The following is a 27608-nucleotide window of genomic DNA, read 5'->3' on the forward strand; positions in this document are numbered from 1 at the left end:
GAAGCTCGAAGAGAAGATCGTAGGAAGTTGGCCTTTGGAAGAAAATCAATTACGTATTAAATTTATTAAAATGGTTAATTAAATGTTTCTGAAGACAAGAAGAGATATTTCTGGAAATAAGATTTGAAGTTGGCTGAAAGAAGAGATTGATGGAAGTGTGAAGATTAATTTATTTGAGGTATCAATATATTTGAAACTGATTGAAAAAAGGATGAAATCTCTTCTTGATTCGAAGAAAATTTGAATATTTTTACTTTCTTGGATTTTTCTTTATTTTTTTCACTCTTCAATCCAGAGTGAAAAAGATTTTAAAGTTCCAGAGATCAAGGACTTCTAATATCGAAAGTTCTGGTATTCCGTTTTAATCCGTTTAATTAAAAAAAAGACTGTTTTACTAATAAAACTATTCGGTTCTCTTGAAAGAATATATAATTATTGATGAGACAAATTAAACCGCATTTGCGAAATACTGTGATTACCGATCAAGAAAATTTAGTTTTATCGAGCAAAATTTGTTGATCAGTTCAATAATAGTGTGTTTTGTTTTACAAATATATATTACAGTGATTATTGATAAATTTGCTGATTAACATTTATTTAAAAGCTGCGGCAAACAACTTGTGAAAGCTCACTTCGAGAGTCACGAAGATGAAGAAAGTGTTGTTGTTGATAATCTGCATTCAATTTGCATTAATTGTTGTTGGCAGGCATCACAGGTGAGAGAATAATATATAGTCAGATTTGTCAGTTTCGTTAACAAAACGATCATTCATATTTTTTATTTTGTATTACTTTTCTGTTCTTCGTTCCTTAATATCTTGTTTTTAAATTGTTTTCCTCTTTGGCTCTTGATTTTTATTTCATTTTATCCTTCCTTTCTTTTCATTCCTTCATTTTTGTGCATTCTTCTCGTTCAATATAGGGACAGTGATTTTTTGAGCCACGTACAGCTGGTGCATCAATTTCAATGTTCGTTGCCCCAACCAAGGGCAATCGCAGTAGAAGATCTCTTGACCATGGGTCTTGGGCCTGACGAAGCTTTTTATCCTGCATCCACAGTTCTGACACGCTGCACTGGATCGGGATGCTGTCCTGATCCCAAACAGATTTGCACTCCGATCGAGACCAGGAACGTCAGCCTCGTTTTCATGGTCAGACATCGCATTGATCAACAACGAGACCGTCACCATGAAGTTATCCATGCTGTGGAGCATACCAAGTGCGCCTGCGTGGATAAAATTCTGCCCATGAAGAACTCCAGATTTTAAACAAGAAAAATACTTTTCTAAATCTGTCTTTTCAACCAACCTAATATAGATAAATGTTGACTTAAAATGATGACGATTTTATTTGGAAGATTAGAATTTTATTTTCTCAAAGGAGAACTCCTCTTTCTCGAAATTGAAGAAGAGAGAAAGAATGACCGTTTCTCTTCTTTAATTCTTATCAATTTCTACTTATTCCACCAAGTTTGGGTGAAAAATCTAAAAAATAATTACGTATGCATATATATTTCCAATCTTTATTCTAAATATATTTTGGAACGTATTTAATTTTCTATTTTAGAATCGTAGATCTCGATTAAATTAGATTAGATTATGTTAGATTGCACTAGTGTGAACTATCGTTTAAATCGTATTTAAAAAATTACTATAATAAATATATGAGAAGCAATACTTTTTTTATGTAGATTAAGAAATGATTTTGTATATTTTACTGTATTTTAATTACTTGTGTGTGTCTTATATACATCAACTTATGGATAATGGAAAATAAATAAACATATAAATTGAAACGTTCCTAAAATTTCTACAGGGGGGAAATTTTAGAAAATTAATCCCGGTCGTCCTTTCATTCATTCTTTCATATTAAAATATTGTCTAGCGGCATAGAGATCGTGTTTAATGCTCTTGTTATCTGGATCTAGCTTCAGGGCAGCTTCCAGTTCGGGGATGCCATGCTGCGGCGCGGATAATTTACAAAGCGCAGCACCACGACGAGCATGACACCTTGCTCGCGATACTTTGTTGCTTTCGCACTTTGGTTCCATTAGCTCCAGTACCTAATATGGAAAAAAAGTCTCTTTTCTAATAGCTGCAGCTTTCCCATGTACTTCGTATTTAAATCAATCAGATATTTAAAGATTTCTTTTCTATTTTATATCTTTTATTTTAAAACTTAATTCATATAATATGTAATGAATTTCATATTGTATTTTTATTTTATTTTCAATTTTATATCTATTTTTAATTATTTCTATTATATATATAATTTTTTACTTTTTATTATATTTAATCTATTATGTACATATATATATTTCTTTTATTTTGACATTCTCTTATATTTTCTATGTCTCTTAAAATTCTTTCGAAATGTAGGAAATATTTCTAGAGAATATGTAGAATGTACATATTGATTTTAATTCTCACACACCCACACACACACACACACACACACACATTACCTTAGAACAATCATCAATACACCTATAATAATTTCCAAGGGCGTAATGTGCGGCAGATCTGTTCACATAAAGTGCTGCCATTTTATCGCTGATTTTGATACCATGTGTATATGCACTGATGGCAGCTAAATAATTCCCGGCTTTGAAGAAATCACTGTAATACCAAATAATTAATAATCAAAATTAATTTAAACATGGTAAAATATGTGATAAATAGTACCCATTTTGATAACGTACTCGCCCTTGTCTTTCAGCCATTGCGGATCCTGTTCTTCAGGACGGAGATTCTCGACAACAAATCCCGTTTTCCTTCTAGCTTCTGCTTGCTTGGAAAGCCACTAAAAAAATAAACTGCACATGAAATTATGTGTATTAAAAATTGTATATAATTGATCTAAAATTTTAAGTTCGAAGCTGGAAATAATTAAAAAGAATTAATGCTCATCGAGTTTCCTCTAATTGTAAAAGACGAAATGAATTTCTAGCAGTTCTTTCAGTTTTCACTGAAAAAAAATTTATTTCTATCAAACACTCTTTTTTTTCGCAAAAAATCTAATTCTTCGCAAGAAGATATTTATCGTAATACTTAATAGTTGAAGATACACGTACTTCTTGTTCTTCCACGAAGGCGCTCTCTCTAGCCGGCGTGGGAAAAGCCCGTTCGGAGAAGGTAACATTGATCGTTCCACTTTTTCTAGGAAGTGGAATTGCTTTTGTGGGTTCATCGAATATTTGATTTATTTTGGGATATCGATCCTTCAGTATCCTATCAATCAAATCCTGGTCTGGTCTTTGTTTCTTCATTTTTCTATAGAACTTTTGCAGAGATTTCTTATCCATTTCCTTAACTAAAGAATTTGTTGAAGACTTAGAAGACGTAATTTCGTCATCTGATTTGGAATCTTCGGAACAACTGGAGCATTCTTCAAAATTATTATCGGATTTTTTGTTGCTCAGATTTGTCGTTGGCTCCTTTATCTTTACATCCGCTTCTTTTCCGGTATTTTCGTTGAGAGTTGTATCTTCTTCTAAATTTGTTTGACCGATTGATTCTGTTTTCAGATGTTCTTTAATTGTTGATACACTTTCTGGGTTTTCTTTAACATCTAATTCTTCTTTCAGTTTTTTTTTATTAACTAATTTTTCTTTCTGATTTTTTTCGGTAACTAAGTGTTTATTCGTATTTTCTTTAACAATTAGATCTTCCTTTAATTCTTCTATAACTATTGATTCTTCTTTCCCTTCTTTCTTGTCAATTTCCCGAGATTGTATGATATCAAGATCATCCTTGAACCATTTAAGTGGAGGCCTTCCAGAAAAAGTCTTCGATTAAACACAAAATAGTCAAATTAAATTTTTCTACGGAATTACATTCTTTTGACATATTATTTTTTTGTCATTCTCTCAGAAATATCTTTAATCGTCTATCTCTCTTTAAAACAATATACCTATATGCCTTCCTATTCTCTTGCACTTTGCCGGAAATATCCTGGAGAATCGGCATTTCTGCATTCGATCGCCATTCTTCGAAATCCTGCATCGCAGCTTTCCGATGACAGTTTCTCAAGGCCTCTATTTTGTTCAGCGTATCAGTATCCAAATTGACCTGTATTTTTACTGCTTCTTTTTGCAGATGTTGAAGTTTCTCTAGAGCATAATGACGCGTATCAACTTCATCTTTTAAGTAAAACTGTAGTCTTTTAATGTTCTCTATTTTTAACCCTTCTCGCGATTTCACTGACTTACGAAAATTATATATATAATTAGTTGTTTATATATATATATATATATATATATATATATATATAATTTATTTTATTATTTTATTATTGTACAATTATATACATAATTTTAGATGTATATAAAATATAAATATTAATAATTATATCTTTTCGTCTCATTAATTATTCTATATTCTATTCATAGTTTAAAAACAGAAATTTTCTTATCTGTTCATATTATTAACAATTCTTACCCTTTTTAAGTTTTGCACGATTTTCCAAAACACTTTGTGCTTTTTCTAAAATGCGGTTTCTAGTATGACATTTTTCACTCTTGCTAATATTTTCCACCTCGAGACTCGGCCACTCGATAGCCATGCTAACTTTTTGTAAAGAGAAGACAGCTTCGGTATCCGTCAAAGTACATTCACTCTCCTCTTCAAGTACGTTTTCCCACAGAAATAATTCCAAAATAAAGGGTGGAAAGCTAATCTTCAATAAAAATCAATTATTATTTCGAGTATTGCATCCCCAAATGCTCATGCATAATATTTTAATATATCAATTGTTTCTTAATTAAAAATTATGTACAACTTTCAAAAGTTATTAAAATTATTATTTTCGAACATCAAATCCTCCTATATGTATAGATATGTATAATACAAAAAATATGTATAATACAAGAAAGACATGTAAAAAAAACTTTCTTAGGTTTCCTTGATTGTGACACTGTGTAAGTATTGTATTTTAAATATATAAATTAATATAATACAATGTGATTAAATTAAACAATCGATATAGAGGAAAGGGAAAGGGAAAATATCCAAATTATTCAAGTTTAAAAATATTGTTTTAAACGTTAGGGAAAAAATTCAAAAATACCTTTACGTAGTTGTCCATAACGAATAAATCCACATTTTTAGGGCGGCCTTTTAGAGGGACGTGAATTATTATTCTTTTCTCCGTCTGTCGCCATTGATAATCTTTAATAACTATCGCCATAATCTGAATTTAGATTATCACAAACAATTCATTCGAATCGACACAACTTCCGTTCTTGTTCGTTGTAAAACTCTTATACAGCGCTAGGTAAAATATCGATCAAACAAACATATCTAAGCAACCGCAAAGAACACATATGCAAATTGCAGATTGATCATAATAATTTAATAACAATAACATGATAAATATATTTTTTTGAGCGAAAAAATTGTCGAAAAATTCGCGTTATTCTTACCATCTTACGTTAAATATTAAAGGTAAAGAATAAAATTCAAATTTTATGTACTGTACGAATTACCTTTAATTAAAACGTTCAAGAGTATTTGTTTGACAATACTTTTCGTAGACATATTAAAAAGCTGCCACCACACATTCCGCATGTACCTCCATGATCACCTCTCTATCGCTTCAATCGTCTTTCCCCTTATGAACAATAATCCCAAATCAATGGAAACGCGTACATGACTCAAGTCACACGCGATCTGACAAAAGCGAGTACGAAAAGTGCACGATAACATTTTTGAGAAAAAATGTCATCAATATATATGAAGCTTAAAATACTTGTGATATTAAATCAAACGTATTTGCCATTCACGACTAATCATGTCAAATTATTCATTGCTCTAGCAATACGCGAGTTTAAATACATCTCCAACAAAATCGAAGTACCACTAGAAGTCGATAGGAAGTTTAACGAAGTACGAGATTTATATATCTTCGCGAACAAATGTCATAGAGCAATATTCAAGAAAAGCATTTTAAAGCCTCAGTCTGAAGACCGAAACCTCTCAAATATCTCTTTAAATATAACTCTACGATTATTTTTCGCAAGGTTACATAATCAATTTGTACTTCGTCATTTTGACCACCAATTCCGAGTGGTTCTTAATTTCATTGAGAAATATTTTATCCTCTTGATTATACAATTGCTAAGGACTGTCAAACAATCGAGCAACATGATCAAGGAGAAATGGCAAGATTTTTTTAAAAGCTTCTACCTCGATTTCTGCGATTAATCAGATCGTGTGTGAGGCGCTTCTCGTAGTTACGTAGCTAAGTGATTCGTTGAAAATTGGCTATATAACTTATGATAATTCAGTCAGTTTTGTGAAAGGTCCTTAAGGAACGGAAACAAATCCAGGACTTTTGAGGATTCAAAAATCGAAGAGTGAAAGAATGCGATCTGAATGTAACAGCTGGAGAACTAAGGGATGTAATCAATCAAGACTGAAGCAAATCGCTGGTCAACTAAAACATTTTAAAATAACAAGAGTTTACATATTTTAAGATAAAGGATAATTTGACTTTTAAAGTCACAAGAAATTAAAATACCACAAATTTCGAGATTCAAGGATCCAAAGTTCAAAGAATCCCAAGTTAACAAAATGTAGAGTTTCAAGGATTAAAAAGATTAACAAACCCAAAAAGAAAGAATTCAGTCTCAAGAACGTGGAATTCCAACGTTCCAAAAAATCAATTGTTCTAAAAAACTAATAAATTTAAAATAAAACTGAAAATTTAAAAATACACAGATCTGTGGATGAAAAAGTCCGATTCTTTCAGATTCTAGACATCCCGGGGCGTCTGTTTTCGACGCTTAAAAGAAATCCTCAAACTTCAAGATCTAAAAAAAAAGTCTTTAGTGAGTGTATAATTAAGGAAGTATCGTAGGAAGGAAAAGCAAAAGAGATTTTGCTATGGATAATCGAAGTGCAGGAGGATCGTTCCACTGACGTTTCACCAATAGCAACTGATATCATATTACGATTCTTATAAGAAACACGGACGATTCATTCCCGCAGTTCGTTGTGAGTGTAACAACAAAAACAACAAGTGTCGCGTCGCGATCGTCAAGTAATGCAGCTAATGGAGGACTTCTATAAGGATTTACGATCATAAAAATTCAGAGCTATGCCTCGTGGAGTAACATTATGACACTGTAATCGCTCTGTCGCTCCGCGACTCACGCAGCTCGCACAACGCACTCACGCACAACACGCATACATATTAATCGTCTCACCGGTTACAGTCATCGTTATTAATCATATCTCAGTACATATGTATATTTACACGCTACACGCCCCGAAGTTCAACATTTCCGACTACTCGCGACGAGGCGTTTTGAAATGTTCAAAATGGAGCGCGAAAAAAGGTTTCAACGTTACTATAAATAAGTACGCTCGTTCCTCGCGTTCAGCGCGGCTCTCTTTCTCTCTGCTCTCGCTCGCAGAGCGTCCGTTTCGTAGCCGTTTGCATCCTCGCTTTCCCTCTCGTGTAGGAAAGCGTAGCTCGGCTTTCGTTCTATCCGATGTGGAATGTTATTGGATTCTTTCGCAGAATTTACAGCGGCTCGATTCGCGATGGCTCAACGATGGACTCATCCCTTTTTGCGAGCGTTTGACAAATTCTGTGAGAAACAAGGGAGCGGAGAATGCAAGTCTCTCGATATATCTGACACGGTGCGTGAAGGATTGCTTGCTTTGAGCAAATTTGGAGTGAATAAGTATAAATTACAAAGAAGTGTACTCTTTACAAAGTAATTATAGCAAGTTTGCAAAGTACAGGCTGTCTCTGATCAACTTCGTCCCTTCCTTTCGGCTCAAGTTGATACAGCAGTTGGTTTAACGCAACGTAATATTTATTATGGAAAATCTTAATCGCAAAGAATACGACGATATGGTATTGAATACGAGAAAAATATTATAGTCTATTGCTACTATAAATTGTAATTTTTCATACTCATATTATAAATATTAATTATATTTCAAATATTACTCTTTATAACTCAATATTAAAAAACATTTGTTAATATTCAAATTCATATTCAACATCAACTTTAATTTAAGCTTTAATTAAAAACAAAAATTGATTAAACGATATATGCTTATATTTAATATCTATTATTAAAAAATGTTAATATTGTTTGTATATATTTTATCGATAAATTGTATGTATATATAATTATTGATATAAAGTACGCGGGATATAAAAACCGTTCAGTGGTCTTAAGCGCACTGGATACTTTCACCCTCTAAACTTCTACAGAATGGTCCATTATTTTTTCCCAATCATAAAAAAAACGCTATAATTATTCAACAAACAATAAAATCATTTATGACTACTAGACATTGGCAATTACAAAAATTTAAAGAGTTTCAACAGTAGAAGTCCACCGTAATTGATCAGAGACGCACCTTTAACGCGTAATTAATAATTAATTAATAATTGACGCATTGTTTATATATAAAATTGAAGAAGACGACAAAAAAGACGTTTGAACGTCTACTTGAAAAGTCGATCCTTAATCGTGGAAAAAGCGCCGTTAAACGCGATCGTAGAAATAAATATCGGAATAATCCTTATATGCTCCTATATATATAATTATGTATACTATATATACGTACATATACAATTACAAAAGAGTGTACGTAAATGACACGATGTTTTATTACACATTTTCTCGCGTTCTAGGTGACCCATCTAGAATTAGTAAAGCGGCTCACGATTCTATCCCCCCCCCCCCCGACCTATAAAAGAACAGCGTTTGTTAGAGCGAAAATCGAGCAGCCGCTAACTTATACGCATAGTTAGAACGGGACCGTTTAGCTGAATTGCTAGAATTTTTACACGCATTCGTACACACGCACAAACATACGCGCTCGCTCGCACACACACTTTTAAATAGTATTAATAACTGAGGAAAAAAATACTTAATATAGCGACAATATAAGTATGGCGACAACAAGTAAATGCGGAGGCGCAATACATGGGCCTCGTTCAAGGAAACAGATCATAATTGAACGGAAGCGGAGTATCTCGAAGGAAACGCCAGGAATATACTGAGTGTCCTAAGGAGGCGCAATTTAAGTTATTAGTATTAGGAATAAATCATAATAACTTCGATTATAGGAGTTATTTTAAGTTATTATGTGCTCCCATTATTAGAAAATAATAAAAATTAGTCGTAAGATTAATAGCTACTCGTTTTATTAAAATTAATTTAAAAATTTATCAAAAATAGCAATTAATTATTAAAACAATAATCCTTTCAATTGAGATTAATTCCTAGTAATAATACTAAAATGTTATGAGGAATCATTATTTGATCGTTATTATTAGTTATTTCAAATAATTCACATAATCATAATTAAATACGCATAAGTAATTTTTTTCATTAATACTATATATTTAATACTATTATTTCACACACAAATATCATTAAGAATTATTTGAAATAATTATAATATCAATTACAAATATAAAATTGTTTATAATCATGATTTTTATCATATTGTCCAAAATTAATTAAATATATTAAAAATAGTAAAAATAGTAAAAGAAGAGAGAAAAAGGCCCAAAGAAGTAATTGTATATGTGAAAAGAAAGCATAATTCAGAAGATATGCTTACATAAAATTCGTTCATATTGAACATGACACTCCTATTTTAGGGATTTATATAGTTTTCTAGGCGACACCCTGTATGAAATGGACGGCGTCATTTCTAGTTCCAATATTTATCTCTTTGGCAAACTTCTTTCCAATCTTCACACGGGAAATTTGCTTTTCAATTTTTCTCGATGAATATTCTCGACGGCTTCCCGATAGAGTCCAAATAAAATTCCCATTATTAATTCCTCCTTACCTCTTTCGAGATACCCGGTTCGCTTCGCGCCCAAAAAATCCGCATTAACTTACCGGGGGTCTAAATGATATTGAACGCATCTAATTTATTTACAGGCTACTTTTTCCGCGCGGCTTTCTCTGCTTTCCGTCGCATTCGCTCGAGCTCCTTACGCTCCTTGCGCTCGCGATCAGCCTGCGCTCTTAACTCCTTCAGTTTGCGTTTCAGATGAGCCTTAGCATCGCCGTAAACCCCTAAAGTCTTCAAATCTCTCGAATCCAAACGCAACAGGTTATTTCCATTAATGCCATTATCCAAAAATTGAGACGAGTAGTGTTCTAAACCAATTCCTGTCAGCCATTGGCACACCTGAAAAGACAGTCTTACTTTTAGAAAAATATAAGCTACTAAAAATAAAAAAGCAAAAAATTGCCTTTGTCTTTAAAGTTTTTTATTGTAGCGTGGAATGGAAACAAAGGAAATAATGTGATATTAAGTTATTTCGAAATCTCTCTGACATACAATCCTCATCTTTTAAAGATATATGTTTAAAAAGATTTGTGGAAAAATAAGTTTTTTAAAATTGCAGATTAACTTTTCTCAAATCAATCAATTGAAATACTCACTTGTTCCTTGGACCAATCTGCAACTGGTGCATTCTGCCAAAAGTGGGACTTCTTGTCACCTAAACCAAAGTCGCTTAGGTGAGCGGGCAACCAAACTGTGCTCGAATCTATATTGATAATGCATGCACGATGGAAAATAAGTATAAGGTGTGAAGATATTATCACGCTATTAGTAATCACTCCATCAGTAATTAATCATTATCCATACTATAAATGTTAGCATATTTTATATTTTGTTAAATAATTATTTTGTTAAATGTTAAACGTTTTCATAAAAAAAAAACTAATAAAAAATCATGCGTTTAAAGTTTAAGCAAATTTAAGCAAATAAAGCAAAATGATCATTAGATAAAGTTATTATTAACTGGTCTGGGGCAAATTAAAAGAAATTGACGGAAATTTGTTCTTAAAAATTCTTCATTTCAATCTAAATCTTTTGATCTTAATTCCTGACCGAGTGATCGAAGCGTTAGTGCTGACACATAAACATTAACACGTAAAGTTTTTCAAGTACCTACGACGCTGCCGGCTTTTAAGGGACTAGGATCAACACCGGGAGGACTCACAGAACCGCCGGAGGACAAACTCGAAGGAGAACTTCCTGGATGATGCCACGGGGCATTTCCGCTACCGGTCAAATTCGATGGAGGAATCGATACCTTTTTCACTAGAAATACAGCAAATTTAATTTATCATAATAAACCGACATTGTGGTTATTGCAATTGATGATAAATAAATTAACTTTCTTCAATTTTATTTCATTTCAGTGCGTATTTTTACCTACCTCTTTGATTAGCCTCGTTAACAGCTTGTCGTATCTCCTCCACGAGATGATGCGTAACCATAGTTGGATCGTTATTATGAGGATTGTTGAGATCACTAAAGTCTCCAGAGCTCTCCCTCGAGGAGTCGTTTCCGCCAAGCCGCTTTTCTCGCTCGGCCAAAACCTGCTTTAGCTGTTCTGCCAATGACGCAGGAGGTCCGGTCAAAGCTACAGAGCGAAAGTCTTGTTGTTTTTAATGTATTTTAAAAAATGAGAGAGTTTACGGAATATCTTTAATAATAAAATGCATCGAAGCAAACGCATTGGCATACTTTTCTGCGATTGGGGCCAACTCTGCTCGGTCATCGCCCTAACTTGCGAGCTGATAGTGCTGTGCTGCCGGATCGCAGTGGGATGTATAGGATCCATGTGCGATTTTCCCTTAAGTGAACTGATGGATGAAGTGCTGGAATAGGAACTCAAGTTGGACTGCTTGGATGTCAAGTCGTTGGGCGACCTGCTGTCTTGCGAAGTCATTTTTGAAGAGGAATCATCGTCCGTGTTGTCGCCCGACTCGTCTAATCCGTAGTCCTAAAATAAGAATTTTTTATCATATAATTTCGTTTTATTTATTAAAAAAAAAAGTTTCAAAGCATATATGCTTATTCTATCTATTTTTAAATATTGTGTTCCATTTTTAACCTTCAAACAAGCAATGTATGCTGCTAATTAATTTCTAATGAATTAATGCAAGCTCAATAACGTACAGAACTACTGTTGCTGAGGCCTCCGGATCGCCTGGGCAACTGACGATTGGCTAAGCCGCCTCTGCTGGCCAACTCTGCCTTGCTCTTGCCAGCAGAATTGTCCAGCAGACGATGAGCTGGTACGGCACGATCTAATTCTTCCTTCACCGGTAGCGGCAGAGGTAGCTTCCTCTCCACGGTTGCAGTCTTGTCCCCATCATCCGGGCTACTGAGATCAGAGGTCTCCGTGTCGGAAAGCTGGCAGCTAGTTGATGAAGGTGGCGGTGGCAGTTGTCTGCGAGAAAGCTGCGGTGTTACTATTCTAGTAGTGGCGTTATCGTATGGTAATCGTACCGGCAAACCAAATCGCCTCTGGGTCTCCGTCAGTTCCACCTCTAGTTTTATCACCTGAAATGGATCTTTTAAAAATACTCGTTCTTTCTGAGATCAAATATCATCGGTCAAACCCTTCGATACGTACTCTATCTTTAAGACTTTTCACTAATGCATTGTATTCTGTGTCCTTTTCCTGTAACAATTGTTGATAGAACTCGTCCCTAGCCGTAATATCCGCACGCAATTCCCTGGCAGCTCTTCTAGCTCTGGCGTACTTCTGTTGCAGAGCTGCGTTTTGCGCCGTCGCCTGTGACAGCATCTCCCTGGCTGTCGACAGGTCCTGGCGGGCGGTGCCCAATGCTCTCTCCGATTCGTGAAGGCGTAATCCTGATTCCCGCAGTTTGGCTGCATACTCTTCGCTACCTGCTCCGCTGTTTTCCAATTCTACTAACTGTCCAAAACATAAAATGGAGTTTATAATATGACTGATTGTAAGATTACAAAATACATAAAACAACATTACAGTATTCTAAAATGAACATCAACTTGGGATTTGATAGAAAATACAATTTTGAGTAAAAAAATTTCGTAAACGTATGCTTATAAAGGCTCCCTTTTGGAGTTAAAAAACTTTGTACAGCTTATATTATAATTTCTTGAATGTTATATGCCGTTTATCGTTATATACATGTTTGATGAAAATTAAAAGGTGAAGTTTATTCAACATCGATTAGCACGAGAGAAGAATTGCCTGTAAAGTAACGAAAGCATGCGATTGTATGAAAGAAACAGCTCAGGGAAGAAGCCTGAAATGTTGATTAGTGTAGAAAGTGTCTGAAAGATATAAAAAGATCATCTAAAATTGTTTTATAACTTTTATAATAAAATATTGTCATTATGAGTGAAGAATGTGATTTTCACATTTATTACTTCATTTTCAAGTTATTTTATTTATTTCTTCCAATGAAAGAGTCCGAGCTGTCTTTTTATTTTTAGGAAAACCTTGTATTAAAAAAAAAAAAAAATAAGACGTATAAAAAATTTAATTTTTTTTTTATAAAGTGTAATGGAATCTCACATTTAGAAAGTTAATTACTACAATTTATTATTATAGAAAAACGCCGAATTTTTATTATTTATGTACATTAACACACAAGCTGTAAGCTATAAATGTACACTTAATATTTCATGCATTGTGATATAGTGCAGACAGAGAGAGAAAGAGAGAGAGAAGCGTGAAAAATTTGTAAAGATTATATAAGAGAAGCATACTAAAGCATAAATGCGGATAAGTAAAAGGAGTCTTTTATTCCTGTAAAACAAATTTTGCATCACACACTAACTTTCCGTATTAATATTAATGAGTCTCCTATTAATTCAAGCAACTTGAATAACTCTGATTTGATTATGATCAGTTAATATTAATTGAGTAACTATTATAATGTTACATTACCTTCGCCTTGAGCTTTTCCACTTCCTCGTCCGCTAATGAGAGTTTATACTGACTCTGCAAGCAACCAACGACACGCATAGCGCATAAGCGAAACAAAAACAAAGAAAATCAATAAATACACACTGTGCGATTGCGATAAACTTACATATGTGATATGCTCTTAACTTACACACACACGAGAGTATGTACAAATGTATGCGCTATGTATCGTAGAAACATCATTGTTGAACAATGCATTATTCTAATGACTATTTACAGACAAATAAAACTAACACCACACGTATAAGTAAACAGGAGTAGGAGTGCGTAAATATCTCGCTAAATAATATTCTTAAATAAACGGATGAAAAAGGGATACATTCGAGTCATGAAGCACAGAATGTAAATACGCAAAATACCTCTTGCAAGAGCAATCTCAGACTGTCTACGTCGCTCTGCGTAGTGCCATTGTGTTGTGACATGGACGAGCCGAGTATCGGAGATCGACTGCGACTAGAAGGCGACAGGTAATTCTCGATGGGGCTATGTGCCGGTTCTCCCTCCGAGCAAGAGGACATCGCCGGCGAACCGGGAATCCCACTCATCCCGCTGCCAACGGAGATGTCCTCGCTTCCTCGTTGGCCATCGGGAGAAGCATCGGAGAAGTTGAGTTTCCTGTTCGTGGAAAATAATTTTTTTTTTTTAACACCGGTTAAAATTAACAGTTTGTTTATTGCATTGCTATAAATTATGCTTATGAAAAACATAGTTCCCTCAGCACTCCAAGATGCCTCAGGCTCTCATTGGAGTGGCCACAAAGTATCGTCACGGAATATTTGCGAGCAAGGATAAATCATCATTGGGAACGCAAATGAGACAGTGTTTAAATTAATGTAGTAGTAAGATATAAGTTGGGTTATATAGGATGGTACAATTTATAATATTAAAATTCCTGTGATCAAGTGGATCCAAACCCGGTTTCTCGTGGTTACACGAGTCTGGCGCTTTACAACTAGACCACACTGACATCCAATGTTTAAATTAAAAGAAGACGGAAAGTTTTCAAATCGAGTAAAAAAAAACACAATAAAAAAATATCTTTTAATATGTGATAATTTCATGATATTAAGTCTCGATATATAAATGTGTTAATTATTATTGGATCGAATTATTAATCAAGTAATTGTTACCAAAATAAATTTACTATATTAAATATTAAATAATAAAATATCTAATTCTTTGAAAATAGATTTTACAATTTACCAGGTCAATTTCATATTGTATAATATAACTTGTCAATATAAAAATAACTAATAATTGTTAATCACAATCTTACGATAATATTACTCGGAGATCAAATAACACAAATGCGCTACTTTACCTATTGGCAGCGTTCGCCAGTTCTCTCTCTTTATCCGCCTGGAGACTCTGCCTAATCAACATCGCCACCTCCGAATTCTTGGGATCCCTCTCCCTGCCGATGACAAATCGCACGAGACCGGAGGTGTTCCTCAGCACACTAGCGGCGTAAGCCTGCGTCACGCCGACCAAACTCTTGCCGTCAACCTCGACGATTTGGTCATTCACCTGAATCCGACCCTCACGCGCGGCTGCACCTTTCTCCGTGATAGTTTTCACAAAGATGCCCAACTTCTCTAGACCCGCGTCCGCGCCGACGCCCATCCCGATTATGCTGAGGCCCAAGCCTTCCGGGCCTTTCATCAGTTCGACAGGAAATACCTAAGTTTTTTTTTTTAAGATTAGTAGCACAGGATTTTCTTAGGAAAAAGTGCGTTTAATTAAAAATAAAAGCTTGTAAACAAAGAAACCCTCAGCATCTCAAAATGCCCCAGGCTTCTCTTTTTTTAAAGCAATCATAAAATTACGAGAAACATTCATAAGTAAGAATAAATTAGGAATATAACAGAAACGAAGTGTTCAAGAATTAAAAAAATCGAATCGTAAGAAAAAATTGCATTAAAAAATCAGCGATATTAAAATTTAAGATTAAGAAGCCTTCATTATTTTTATTCTAAGGGATTTTACAAAAAAGAAAAGTTATTCTCTCAGGGTTACCTCCATTTTTTCGACGCGCTTTTCCAGCTCGTACTCTGCACTGGCCGCCACAGGATCGACATCTTCATTGCGGCGATCGTATTCATTAACCGAATGCGTAGAGTAAACACGCATGGGACCGGTATCGAAGGACACTTTGGAGGTCTTCTTGATGGGCACGGTGGACGGATAGTCTTCGTCATCTTCATCGGACTCTGGGATCCCTGCCACTTCCATCCAAAAGTGACCATCTTCGAAGTAATGCACGCCATTCTCCACGAGTATCTGATTAATCAAATAATCCAAGTTAACGTTGCCGCAAAACTGTTTAAATCAAGACAGTAAAAAAAAAAAAAAAAAAAATAAAAATTGATATTGAAAACTATCATAAAAAATCATATATTTATTTTGTCTGTGTGATTTTGTATTTGTTCTCTAATTTTTTTATCACAGATATATTTTCTGATTCTATTGCATTGCAACTGAGAGAAAAGAAATTGATAAGATGGTGTTATAATTGTGATAATTATAATATATATTACAATTTTTCCTGGCGTTGGAATATAGTCATCCTGATGCTCGGTTTCGGTGTCATCGTTAGTTTCATGAGTGTCATTTAAGCTGCTGACCGAACCTAGCAGTCCGCTCTCACTTCCTGTGACCGAACCTATTTGGCTTTCCGTCAACGAGTCTATTGTCAGGTCACTGCGAGATCTATGAGACAAACTGAAATAAATAGAAAGTTAACAGAGAGTCGATAGAGAGAAGCTCGAGAAGAGTATAAATATCAAAATTTTAGTATAATTCCAAAACTCCGAAGATCTTTAGGTATCCAGTTGTCCAAGAATTGACAAGAACTCGAGCGTCTATTATACCAGATTTAAAAAATTTAAGGAATGCAATTTTGAAATATTGAAGAAGTGCAAAGCTCCAGAAAATTTTAATCCTTCGGAGATCCAAAAAAATAAAACTTTAAAAACACTACAATCCAATATTTCACCAAATAATCGATATTAAAATTGAAAATTTGCTTAAAATTGTTTTAAAAAAGACAGAGAATAGAAATAAAATTGCAAAAAGACACAAGAAAGGACGCGCAACCAAACACATAAAAAAAATAAGCTCGTTCACCTATAATCATGAGTGGCACTATTGATAAGACTGGAATCAGGAGCAGACAGGACATCGGACAGCCAGTCGGGCGTGTTGTCCTGGTCCTCCCTATCCCTGTCCTGTCCTTCCTTATCCTTGTCATTAGAAATCCCATCACCTATTATTGCGTCATTGGCACCGGTGGGAGACAGCAGCCTCGCTATCTCCTGCGCTTCCTCGTCCGATAGCAACGCCGAACCTTGTCTAATTTATGTTCACGAATCATTCACTTTGCTTTACGCACGAATTACGTAATCGCTGATAGCGAATCAACTCTGCGGTCAAATGACAAAAGCAGTTATGTCTATTCAGTGTTTCATTCGCGAAATGTCTCAATATTTCTTATTATTTTATTTTAAATTTCAGAATTTTTTTATACTAGAAGTGACTTGAAAAATGATTATCTAAATTTTCTCACCAAAAGAATAACAAGTGAGTAATGCGTAATTAAAAAATATATAGATAAAAAAAATATTTTTTTTATATAATATTTTTATAAAGAAATATTCATCTTTTCTCTTCTGTGTACTATTTTCTTTCATAGAATAATAAAAGAAGACATGATTGAAATATATATTTTCCTAGTCTTTCGTGTTCATTACAAACACGATCAACCAGAAAAAGTGGTCTTAAAAAGTAAATGATAAATGATAAAATTTAATTGAAATATTAACGTAATATTTTGCAATCATCTCACGAGATAATACATAACTGCTTCCGTTATCAAATCACAGAATTGCAAATGTACTCACCTAATCTTCTTTTCTAAGATGCTGCATGGACCATGGCAATCAGCAGATTTGCATTCAAATAAACACGAACGTATTAGAATCAAAATAAAAGAAAAACAAAGTTATTAATATTAAGCTTCAAATTAAAAATTATCAAAACATTGCAGCAAAAAAAATTTATATCTACTATTAAATATAGATACAGCTATAAAAAATTCAATTGCTGTATTAAAATACAAAAGTTATATGCTAAAAGCAGCTCCCAAAAACAACATCATTCCAAAAGTTTCGGTTTTTTTATTGGTATTAATTATCAATTATTATAATTGTCAATTGTCATATCAGTAAAAATTAAATGTTTTAAAACCAAAAGTAATTCTTCCTTTTTCCCTCTTTCTAAAATTCTTATTGTTTCTATATATATATATATATATATATATATATATATATATATATATCATTTCAAACACAATCTAACACTCTAATTTTCCATTTTCTTCTCTTACTCGCTATATATTTACCGAGAACTCAGCAGATTTTCAGCCTCGTCTGGAGTCATGGTATCCGGCGTCATAGGAGTGATATGATTGACACTATTCTTCGAAGCTGTCTCTGCAATTCTAACAGAATTGTCCTGCATTTCCCTTGCTACACATTCCACATTTGTAACGGTCTTCGTGTCACTGGAGTCACTGTCCTCGAATTGGCTGCTCTCCGACGATTGATCGTTGGATTTTTTGTTGGAATGTCTTTGCGAAGGTGTGCTAGGTGTAGAATCCTGATTATTGTTTTCCGATAACCGGAGTTTCGCTAATTCAGCCTTTTGTTTCTCTTGCTCCCACGTCGTCTGCGGCTGGTGGTCCACTTCCTTCTCCATCTTCCTACTCAGGACACTGTTCACCGCTGCGATGCACTCTTTTCTGCTGCTGACCTCAGATTTCGCCACCTCTGTTACATATTTCTCCTCGTCTTTGCTCTCCTTCGTAATGAGCCCAAAGCTATTCATCTCCTGACTACGAATAGCTGCCTTGTCCACATTATCCTTGCTTTCTGCCTCGACAAAGCTGGAGCGCTTGCCAGAGACCTCCTCCCTATTCTTCGCAATCTTCTCCCTCACGCTGATTTTTATTTGATCATTCTTCGCATTCGAGACCGTCTTCTGACATACTCCATCGCTGCCAGACTTCACTTTTGTCTCCAGCGTATCTTCCGCGGACGTGGTATTGATTTTCAGCGCTTCTGTACTGCCGTGGTTCTTTACCTCCGTATTTGGTTTCGATTGAGTTTTGCATTCGATATTACTTTGCGAAACAATTTCTTCACTTTGCTGTAACTTCTTGGCGTACGGCGAGGGCACAGGAATTTCCTTGTGTTCCAGTGGCGGATATTCTTGGTCAGAACTGATGACAGAAGGTGGACGTGGACCTAGCCCGGCAGCCTGAAGATCAAGGCGCACGTGAGAACGTCGAATGACTGTGGTAGTGTCTGTCTCGTTAAACTTGAACTGGTCCTTCTCGGAGAGGCTCTCCGTGCCTGAGACGCAGCTCTGATACGTGGCTGGCTTATCCTGGTCCTCCGCTTCCAAGTCATAGCTGTTGCGACCTGAATTTGAAAAATAGATTTATAATAAAAATATTAAAAATACTAAAACTGACGTATATAGAAAGCGCTGAAATAGCTTATCGGAATAACACAGACGCTAAAGTACCTCCGCAATCGATGCAAAGTAATCGCAGGCACATAATTTTATGTCTTCCTGGAGAGTACGTGGCGCTTCAATAAGTATAAAAATATTGATACAAAATATAGTGCAGCGTTACATATAAACACTAATCTTGTGTATATTCTATTTACTATTATATACAAGATCACACACTCGCGTAGAATATGGCCAAGATCATTTAATATTATTTAGCGCAATTTTTTAATTTTATTTTAAAGTAATTTATTATGGTAATTGTTAATTAACTGTATACATTTAAATAGCAAGTAAAGCGTATTTAGATTGTTTAGACTTTTATTGCATGTTTACATAATTTATGCAAAAGTTTTACAGATTTCCTTTTATTTAATTCTTTAATTTAACTTAATTTATATACCATAAAAAAATAGCCGAATTGTAAACTGCTCATATATTTCTCCATAATAAACTTGCTCCTCGTTTTGATTCTACAATTTAACTTTAATTTTTTATTTTGCTAATTTATATAGATATAAAATAATATTTAGATCTGAAAAATTTTTTACTTGCAAATATATACATTTCTTCCCAAATTATTAACTTCAAATTATTAACATATTCAAAAACTTTTTTATCTATGTTTATTAATAAACTAATAATTTTTATATATTTTTCATTTTCAGACATTTATATTATTTTCTAGAGTAAAGTTTTACTAAGAGTAACTTTTACAAACTTGCTCTTTTCGCATTTATAAAACGCATTATAATTCATTCTTCGAAGAAGTCACTGTACTGATTAGAACCGTTTGAAACACAACATTGACGATTTTCAAATCTTAAAATTCTGTGGAGAACCCCAGAGACACTTTTGCAAAGTAAACGCGATGAGGCACGAGCGTTTGGCTGCTGGACAAGCCGCACGGTGATTTCTATAAATAATACCGTGGCACACTGGTAAAAGAGGAGGTGGAAGAGCAAGGGAAGGAGAAAAAGGGAAAGAAGGGGGCCTGCGTCTGGTACTTTTACTTTTTAGCATTTTGGCGCACTGCCATTTCAGCCCACGACACAGCGAAAGTCACCTGGCTTCACTGACGCTTCTCAAAATTGTAGATTTATTTTTGAAACGAACTATTTACCATAAAGATGTTTAATACGTTCAAATGCATATTTAAATCAATATATAAGATTAATAATAATCAACATTATTGTACACATATATTTTTTATATAAAAATTAATTTTTTTTTAATATTATTCTTTCAAAAATCATTTTAGTAATTCTACAACGATTATTTTTCTCGTCTCATTTGTAAACTAAAGCTGAGAAACAAAATTATATTAAGGCGATTTTTATTAATTGTGACAGCCATCAATTTACGTCACAATACACTTTTTCCATCTACGATAAAGTTCTTCGACCTTACAAGACTTTTTCTACGAATCTAATCTAGCTTACCTGTCTGATGTTTCTCTGACATCTCCTTCTCCGCTTTTTCCTCCTTGCTATCCTTGGAGGGTGAGCTGGGTGAACTCATGCTGGATGAGGCACTGTCAGTGCCTGCGGAGGGCAGACCCAGCTCAGATTCCGGTGATCGTATCAGCTCGGTTTTCTTATCGTCCACAGTCTCTTTTCTTTTCGCGTTCCCGTTTGGTCTGGCCCAATCGGGTCTTGGATCCGGTCTGATCACGTCGCCACGTAACTCTGCCTCCAGAGCCTCCCTCGACGAAGTCTTCAAATCTCTCAAGTCCACAGTCCTCTTCAGAATTTCGTCGTTTTTTGCCAGCCATTCGTTCCTCCATTCAGAAGTCTTCGCTGGTGAGTGAATCGGGCTCGGAGGGCAGTTAAAGCATTCCGGCGCTTCTAGCAGGTCGCTTTCCCTCCTTGTCAGAATATTGTCCATCGAGGCACTTCGAACTGGACTAGAATCCTCGCAGTGCAGTACAGGCGATGCTTTTGTCTGCTCGGAAAGGTCGCTGTACTCGTTAGCGATGGCAGTTTTCAATTCTGGAACCGTTGAGCTTTTTGTGACTTCTTTCGGTCTTTCCACAGCCTCCATGGCTTCCTCCTTCGAAAACTCTGTTGGTTTAGAAATTATAGCTTTGAATGCTGATGCTTCTTCCATAGATGTAGAACTTTTCAAGGTTTCTTTCGAGCTTTCTGTTGACCTTAAAGCTGCATCTTTGCATACTGGATCTGCCTCAACAACTGATGGGCTTTTCACAGTCTGCGTAGAAGTTTTAGAAATCTCCTTAGTATCGTCCACTGATTTTGAAATTATAGTTTTGTTAGCTGTAATTGGTTCTGCAGTCGTGGAGCTTGCCAAATTCTGCGCAGTAGATTTAGAAACGTCTTTGGCGGCTTCCGTCGACCTCAAACTCACGATTTTGCTTTCCGTAACTGCCTCTGTGCTAGCTGCGCTCTTCAAATTCTGTGTCTTGGAAGTCTCTTTGGAATTCTCCTTTTTCAAAGCCGCTTTTGAAGTATTTTTCTGCACAACAGCGTACTCTGGCAACGATGCGTCCTGAGTCTTATCGCCGTCACTTTTACTCTCTTTTGAACTGCTCTGAGGTTTCTTCTTCTGCACAACAGCATACTCTGGAATCGTCGGCGAGATGTCGTCGAACTTCTCCACCGTTGCATACTCCGGGCTCTCCAGTAATTCGGACGGGCTGGCGGCGGCGATACTCGCCGGTCGTTCCCTCCTACTGACCGCGGACGAGTTCCTGACAGGTGGAGGTGGTGGTGGAGGTGAGCGTGCCGAGCAAAAGCTCGCTGATCTGGTAGCTGGACTGGCAGAGTCGCCAGCTGCCGCGCTCTGGCACGTATCAACGAACGATGATGACGATTGCTGCGCCTGACTCTGGGCATTCTGGGAGTTCAGAGAAGTTTGAACTAGCGAGCGATTCGGATCGGAATTGTACCGGTTCGGTCTAGCTTTGGAGAAGTGGCTAGTCCAATTCCGTTGCTTCTCGATGAGCTCCTTTGAATTCGGTCGGCGTTCAGGCTTTTCCGGCCGCTCTGGACGGTCATTCTCTTTACCCGTCCGTTCGACCTTACCCAAGCTCACGCCAGGACGGCCGGTGCGCTCCGGTGCGCAGTGGCCATTCTCAAAGTGCCGCTCCGCGTTCAAAGCCGGTACGCTGGCGCTCCATGTACTCAGGTGTTCACGGCTGCCCGGAGGAGAGGGTGAGTGAGGACGGGGTGATCTCGCGGGCGAAGTGCATCCAGAACCTGAGTTCGCGGAACTGGAGCGAGACCGGAGGCCATGCAGGTTGTTCGGTTTTGTGACTCGCTCCACCCTGTAGATTAAACGAGCACGTAAATTAATATTAAAAGTAATTATATAACATTTTATTTTTGTACGCACAAACTAAACACTAGATTTTTCGCTCTCTCAGATATTTTATAAATATTTATACTTAATAAAATATAACGTATTTGGTGAAAATATTTTTTGATAAATTTAATTCATAATTACAAAATATAAACAAGTGGAATGATTATTTTCTTAGTTTCCAATTAATTATATATTTAAAAAAAAAAAATTTCGTAATTTCAATTCTAATTGCTAAAATTTTTTTAAATAATAATATAATTAAAAATAATTGAGAAATAAATTAATTTGCGTAATAAATAAGGGGTTAAAAAAAAATATATAAAAAATATAATGAAAAAGAGTTCAAAAGCTAATAATTAATCAAATTAAATACATATAATTTCGAAAAAAATAGCATAAATTTTTTCGATTCAAATTGCTTACGGTTTGTTCGATTTGTTTTCCTCGCCAAGTTTCTCGAAGAGAGCTCGCGCATTGTTGAAACGTGCCACATGGCTCTCAGTTCTGACCACTGTCACTTGCGTCGGAGACTCCTTTAGTGGAACAGCTGGTTCCTTAAATCCATCCGAAAGAATATTGTTCGTTCTGTGACTCAAATCCAGTTGTGGCTTGGATTGGAAGATATTTGCGATGGCCGACACCTTGGAGCCACCTACTCGCTTTTTCTCTTCTATCGCTGCCATGTCTGGCACAAGCTTCGCATAAGAAAATATATTTAGTATATTTTGAGTTATTTTCAGACATATTGTCCTTACAATTTAAGCCAATTTTACAATGCAAAATCATTTTTGTAATAAATTATTGACACGTATTAACTTTTTGAAGTCACAATACAGGAAATGTGAGAAATAATTATATATATATATCTATGTATACTAAATAAAAATTAGATTTTAAGAACATGTTAGTAAATTTCTTTAATGTTAAGAAAGTTTTTTTCAACAAAAGATTCTTTAATAATACTTGATAAAATACTTAATTAATAGATACATATATACTTTACCTATAACCGACAATAAGTAGTGATATTTATATATAAGTGCTAATCATTTAAGCGTTTCAGCCCATTGTCAATCATATGCATTTGATATACTTCATTGCAGCAACCTATAAAAAAAATCATTAAATCTATATTAAAAATTTAATCAATAATTATTAAAGATAAAAGATTAAAATATCGAAATATACATATGTGTACAGTACTCTGATATTTTATATATTAAAATGTCATAATTCATCAAATCTGAGTCACGATTAATCACTATCTTATCTTGTGTGTGCTTTAAAATACTCTTTCCTGCTTTCCTCTTATGTCCATTTATCTTCCATTATCTTACTATTTTGGAATAAAATTTAAATTTATGAATTTAATTAATCTGTAACAAAATAAAAATTATTTTAAAATAACTTTACGATTCTGTAAGTAAAATCTGTCTAGATTTCATGCTTTCGCGGTATATCAAAGAACATACACATTTTCTGCCATTGTTGTCTATAGCCATCGCACATTAACACAGTCAATTGGATTTTCTGACCTTTACAGAATTTGAATATCTACCTACCCTTCTCTTAAAGAATTAATCCCGTATATCTTCCCCCAATTTTACTATTTTTATAACGTATATATTTAAAAACATTCTAAAATAAAAAATATAAAAATATAAAATACAAATGCATAAAAATATATTCTTCAAAAATACCAAAAATACTAAAATAAAAATTAAGAAAACAAAAAAGCAATGCAAAATAATATCTCTTGCAGTAATATTGAAAATTAGTTTTGTATAATAAAATTACATATAGTTAATATCTATGTATGTAAAATTGTAACTTTCGCAAATATTAAAATAACAGTAATAATAATAAATGTAAAATTATTTTATGTCATAAATATAATTAATTAAAATGGAAATCATGCTGTTACAATTTGTGAATTTATTCTAAAATATTTACATCTTTTTATAATAAAACTATGATCAGATTTTTGTTTTAACTTTCTTTTCGTATTTTTATGCAAAACCGTTATATCTTTACGCGTTCTGAAAAATGTTAATGGAAACAAAAGCTGAATGAGACAGGTATAAGATATAAATAATAGGTGGGTCTGCCATGCCTTGGTTTCAACCCTCCTCCCATAGCACACCATGTTGCTGCAATCAATACTTGAATACTGTCCCTATGGTAGATAGATGCAAAAGAGCTTTTGCATCGTTCACACGATCGTGTAATTGTTTACTCGATCACAAACACGTACATTAATCATGTACGTTTGTATTGTGGTGTTTGTTATGGGAGTTCATTCACAATGTTTGCTATCCAAGTATATTCTAGGTCTCTATAGACATATAATCCAGGTACTTGAGATGCGTTGAAAATAAATAGATCTATATTTTTAGATATAAAGCTCTCTTTCTCCGTGAATCGTTTAACTTGAAAAATTTAATTCTTCCCTGCTCATTTCTCAGTGTATTTGGAATGGCAGTAAAAAAAGTTATGCGCATTTTAAATGTTAGTTCGTCATATATGTGTAAAAAAAAGTTATGTTACAGTTGATCACATGTGTATATATACATCTACCCAATATTTGATATCACTTTCAATCCGATAATCTCGTTAAATAATACAATCTGGTTCAACTTTTGTGAAATTTGTCTGAAAAATCAATATTGAATGTGAAATTCAATACCAGTAAACCGCTCTATATATTTCAATTTCTATTTAATTAATGCTTTCGTAATAAATTTATAAATTAATAAAGCTAATTGAACGTAATCTCGAGAAGACCGTGACATTGCACAAATATTCTTTCAAAATCGTTATAGAAATATGAAACGTGGTACTTTCGTGTTGCGCCACATGGAGAATTACTCTAATTAATTTGTCGGTGAAAATAAATGCGCATTGATAAAATTAACGAAATATAATCTTCAAATTCAGGAATCTCGTGAATCCATAACATTTTTCCCACAGTGGCCATTAAGGACGGCTCATAAAATGTTTTCGTATAATTTTATCATTCGTTTAATGAACGCTAAATTGAAGATAAAAATAAAAATATTATATATTGTTATCAACATGAATGCTGTAGTAACAATCTAATGAAGCACACATTAGCAAGTTAGTGAGACGTAAACTCCAAATTATTACACACGTGTGCGTGTGTGTCTATGCATTGTCCACCGATATTTCACACACATACTCGATATCAATCTTATACTACGTTTACGCGAGCGTTACTTCCGTAGTAACTTACGATAATTCCTTCGTGGAATTTCGTAGTGACGCTCGCGTGAACGTAGTATTAGTCCAATAATCTCATAAAATAACACAATCTGATTCGGTTTTACTGTACAAATTTTGCTTCAACCACCGGTAAATATCAAATTCAGCATCGATAAACCGTCTGACACATTCCAGTATCAATTGAATTAAATATTTCGATAAAAATGTAGGGAGTCAAAATCGAGAATTGATCAAATTAATCGAACGTAATCAAAATCCCATAACTTTTAGCGACACACAATACCGCACTATAATTAATTTCTCATCGATAAAGTAAAGCACAAATAGATTACGAGCCGTAATTTGTAAAAATAAATGTACGGTGATGAAATTAATTAGATACAATCTTCAAAAATTCAATTTTGAATTTCACTGCTTATAAATAGTCTCGTATGATTTTATAATTTATTTAAAAATGTCAATGATAATGGAATAAAACAAACATTAACAAAGTAGTGAAATGGCAATCCCCCTAAATAATTCTGTTTCATCATAAACAATATAAGCGCTTCGACGCGTTATGGGGTGTCAAAAGCGTCGGAGCAAATGCTCGCACGCACAAACTGTTGCTAAATTAAAATGTAAATTTAATTAGAATATTAATGTCACCGTGCAATTATAAATGCGAGTAGTGGCTGCTAATTAAGAAATTACAAACTTTACAATTCTACAATTCCGTCGAACGGGACGGACTCCCAATTCCCAATCGTCACCGGCGGACTTTATAACTTGCAAATTGTCCAACTTAATTTCCCGATAAGAGCTCGAGACGTCGGCTAGCGATACGGTAAAGTGACAATTGGCAGAGCTAATTGTAATGCAACGTTCACGAAACAAAACATCCTCCCCGATCGCCATTACACCCCGTGAAGGCGCCGCGCCGCGCCGCGCCGCGCCGGGGCCTCCACGGTCGACGCCGCTGCCGATCGTCGGCGGCGGCGGCGACGACGACGACGACGACGTCGCCCGGGGGAAAGACACGCGGGGAGCTCGCCGACAGCGCTTGTCCATCCCCATCGCGGAATTATCTGTCGCAACTGACCCGGAAGACGATGTCACCATGTGCGCGCGAGCATCTCTTGGAAACGGGCGAGCCGCACGACTTGGCACGATTCCGCTCTGCGGCGCCCTCGGCAGTTTACGGTTCTCGCGCGTCGCCGTTCGTTCCCACGACCCACGACACGGGGACGACGACCAAGTGCACGGGCGAGGTGTCTGGGGAGTTGACTTTAATGCGCGGCCACGTCCGCCATATCCGCAGCGGCGAGGCGAGGAGCTGGCGCGTCGTCGTTCCCGATCCGCGACGCCTATGTAACGATCACCGTTCCACGACGCGCCGTTCCATATCGCGAACTTGCGCGAACTGCCCCGGCCGCCCCGGGCCCCCCTCGGTCCCTCGCTCCACCTCGCTCTCGCTCTCGCCCCAACACACCACACACCCCAACCGGCCGACGGACACCGACGGACACTGCCCGACCGACCGCGTTGACATTGTTGACAACCGTGCGCGTCGCGCCGGTCGCGCGACACGACAGATGAGGCCCCGCGCCAAGTTGGTTGGTTGGTTGATAATCTAGGGACTTTCCCAGTCTCCAATCAGAAAATTAGGTTATAAATTATAACCAATTGGCGACGTGGAAAATCGAGGGACACCC

General features: G+C 35.5%; 4 protein-coding genes across 8 annotated transcripts in view; 2 read left to right on the forward strand and 2 right to left on the reverse strand.

Annotated features, from left to right (window-relative positions):
- The window catches only part of Mgtor (nuclear basket protein megator), a 30553-nt gene extending 19361 nt beyond the window's left edge, over window positions 1–11192 (forward strand). Inside the window, exons 13-14 of one of the 2 annotated variants that reach the window (XR_013259690.1) lie at window positions 10399–10582; window positions 10938–11192. The gene's annotated coding sequence lies outside the window, so the exon portion shown is untranslated. The remainder of the gene's footprint in view (window positions 1–10398; window positions 10583–10937) is intronic. The other variant, XR_013259691.1, reaches the window with a different exon arrangement.
- LOC143906923 (uncharacterized) lies at window positions 607–1411 on the forward strand. The gene is made up of 2 exons (XM_077423301.1): window positions 607–716; window positions 923–1411. Exons 1-2 carry the CDS (start codon window positions 649–651, stop codon window positions 1266–1268), a joined length of 414 nt encoding a protein of 137 aa, XP_077279427.1. The 5' UTR covers window positions 607–648; the 3' UTR covers window positions 1269–1411.
- Window positions 1846–5207, reverse strand: LOC143906919 (dynein axonemal assembly factor 4). The gene is made up of 7 exons (XM_077423295.1): window positions 5068–5207; window positions 4440–4677; window positions 3913–4111; window positions 3074–3773; window positions 2702–2802; window positions 2465–2618; window positions 1846–2062 (listed from the first exon to the last, which is right to left on the reverse strand). The coding sequence occupies exons 1-7, from the start codon at window positions 5185–5187 to the stop codon at window positions 1856–1858; spliced, it is 1719 nt and encodes a 572-aa protein (XP_077279421.1). The 5' UTR covers window positions 5188–5207; the 3' UTR covers window positions 1846–1855.
- Window positions 6021–27505, reverse strand: Spn (protein phosphatase 1 regulatory subunit spinophilin). 4 transcript variants are annotated; one of them, XM_077423285.1, is made up of 19 exons: window positions 26996–27505; window positions 23675–23778; window positions 23095–23366; window positions 20790–22633; window positions 18173–19253; window positions 17673–17693; window positions 16900–17124; window positions 16311–16494; window positions 15790–16053; window positions 15095–15453; window positions 14133–14388; window positions 13735–13788; window positions 12427–12732; window positions 11967–12353; window positions 11532–11790; window positions 11221–11427; window positions 10950–11102; window positions 10436–10494; window positions 6021–10178 (listed from the first exon to the last, which is right to left on the reverse strand). In XM_077423285.1, the coding sequence occupies exons 3-19, from the start codon at window positions 23352–23354 to the stop codon at window positions 9927–9929; spliced, it is 6171 nt and encodes a 2056-aa protein (XP_077279411.1). In that variant the 5' UTR covers window positions 23355–23366; window positions 23675–23778; window positions 26996–27505; the 3' UTR covers window positions 6021–9926. The 4 variants fall into 4 exon arrangements, with proteins under 4 accessions (XP_077279411.1, XP_077279410.1, XP_077279412.1 ...); XM_077423284.1 differs by having other exon boundaries at window positions 10436–10542; XM_077423286.1 differs by lacking the exon at window positions 13735–13788 and having other exon boundaries at window positions 10436–10542.
- Window positions 27506–27608: the final 103 nt, after the last annotated feature.

This window comes from Temnothorax americanus, unplaced genomic scaffold (assembly GCF_048541705.1).
Source record: "Temnothorax americanus isolate GAGA-0224 unplaced genomic scaffold, ASM4854170v1 Scaffold78, whole genome shotgun sequence".
Taxonomy (NCBI): Eukaryota; Metazoa; Arthropoda; class Insecta; order Hymenoptera; family Formicidae; genus Temnothorax; species Temnothorax americanus.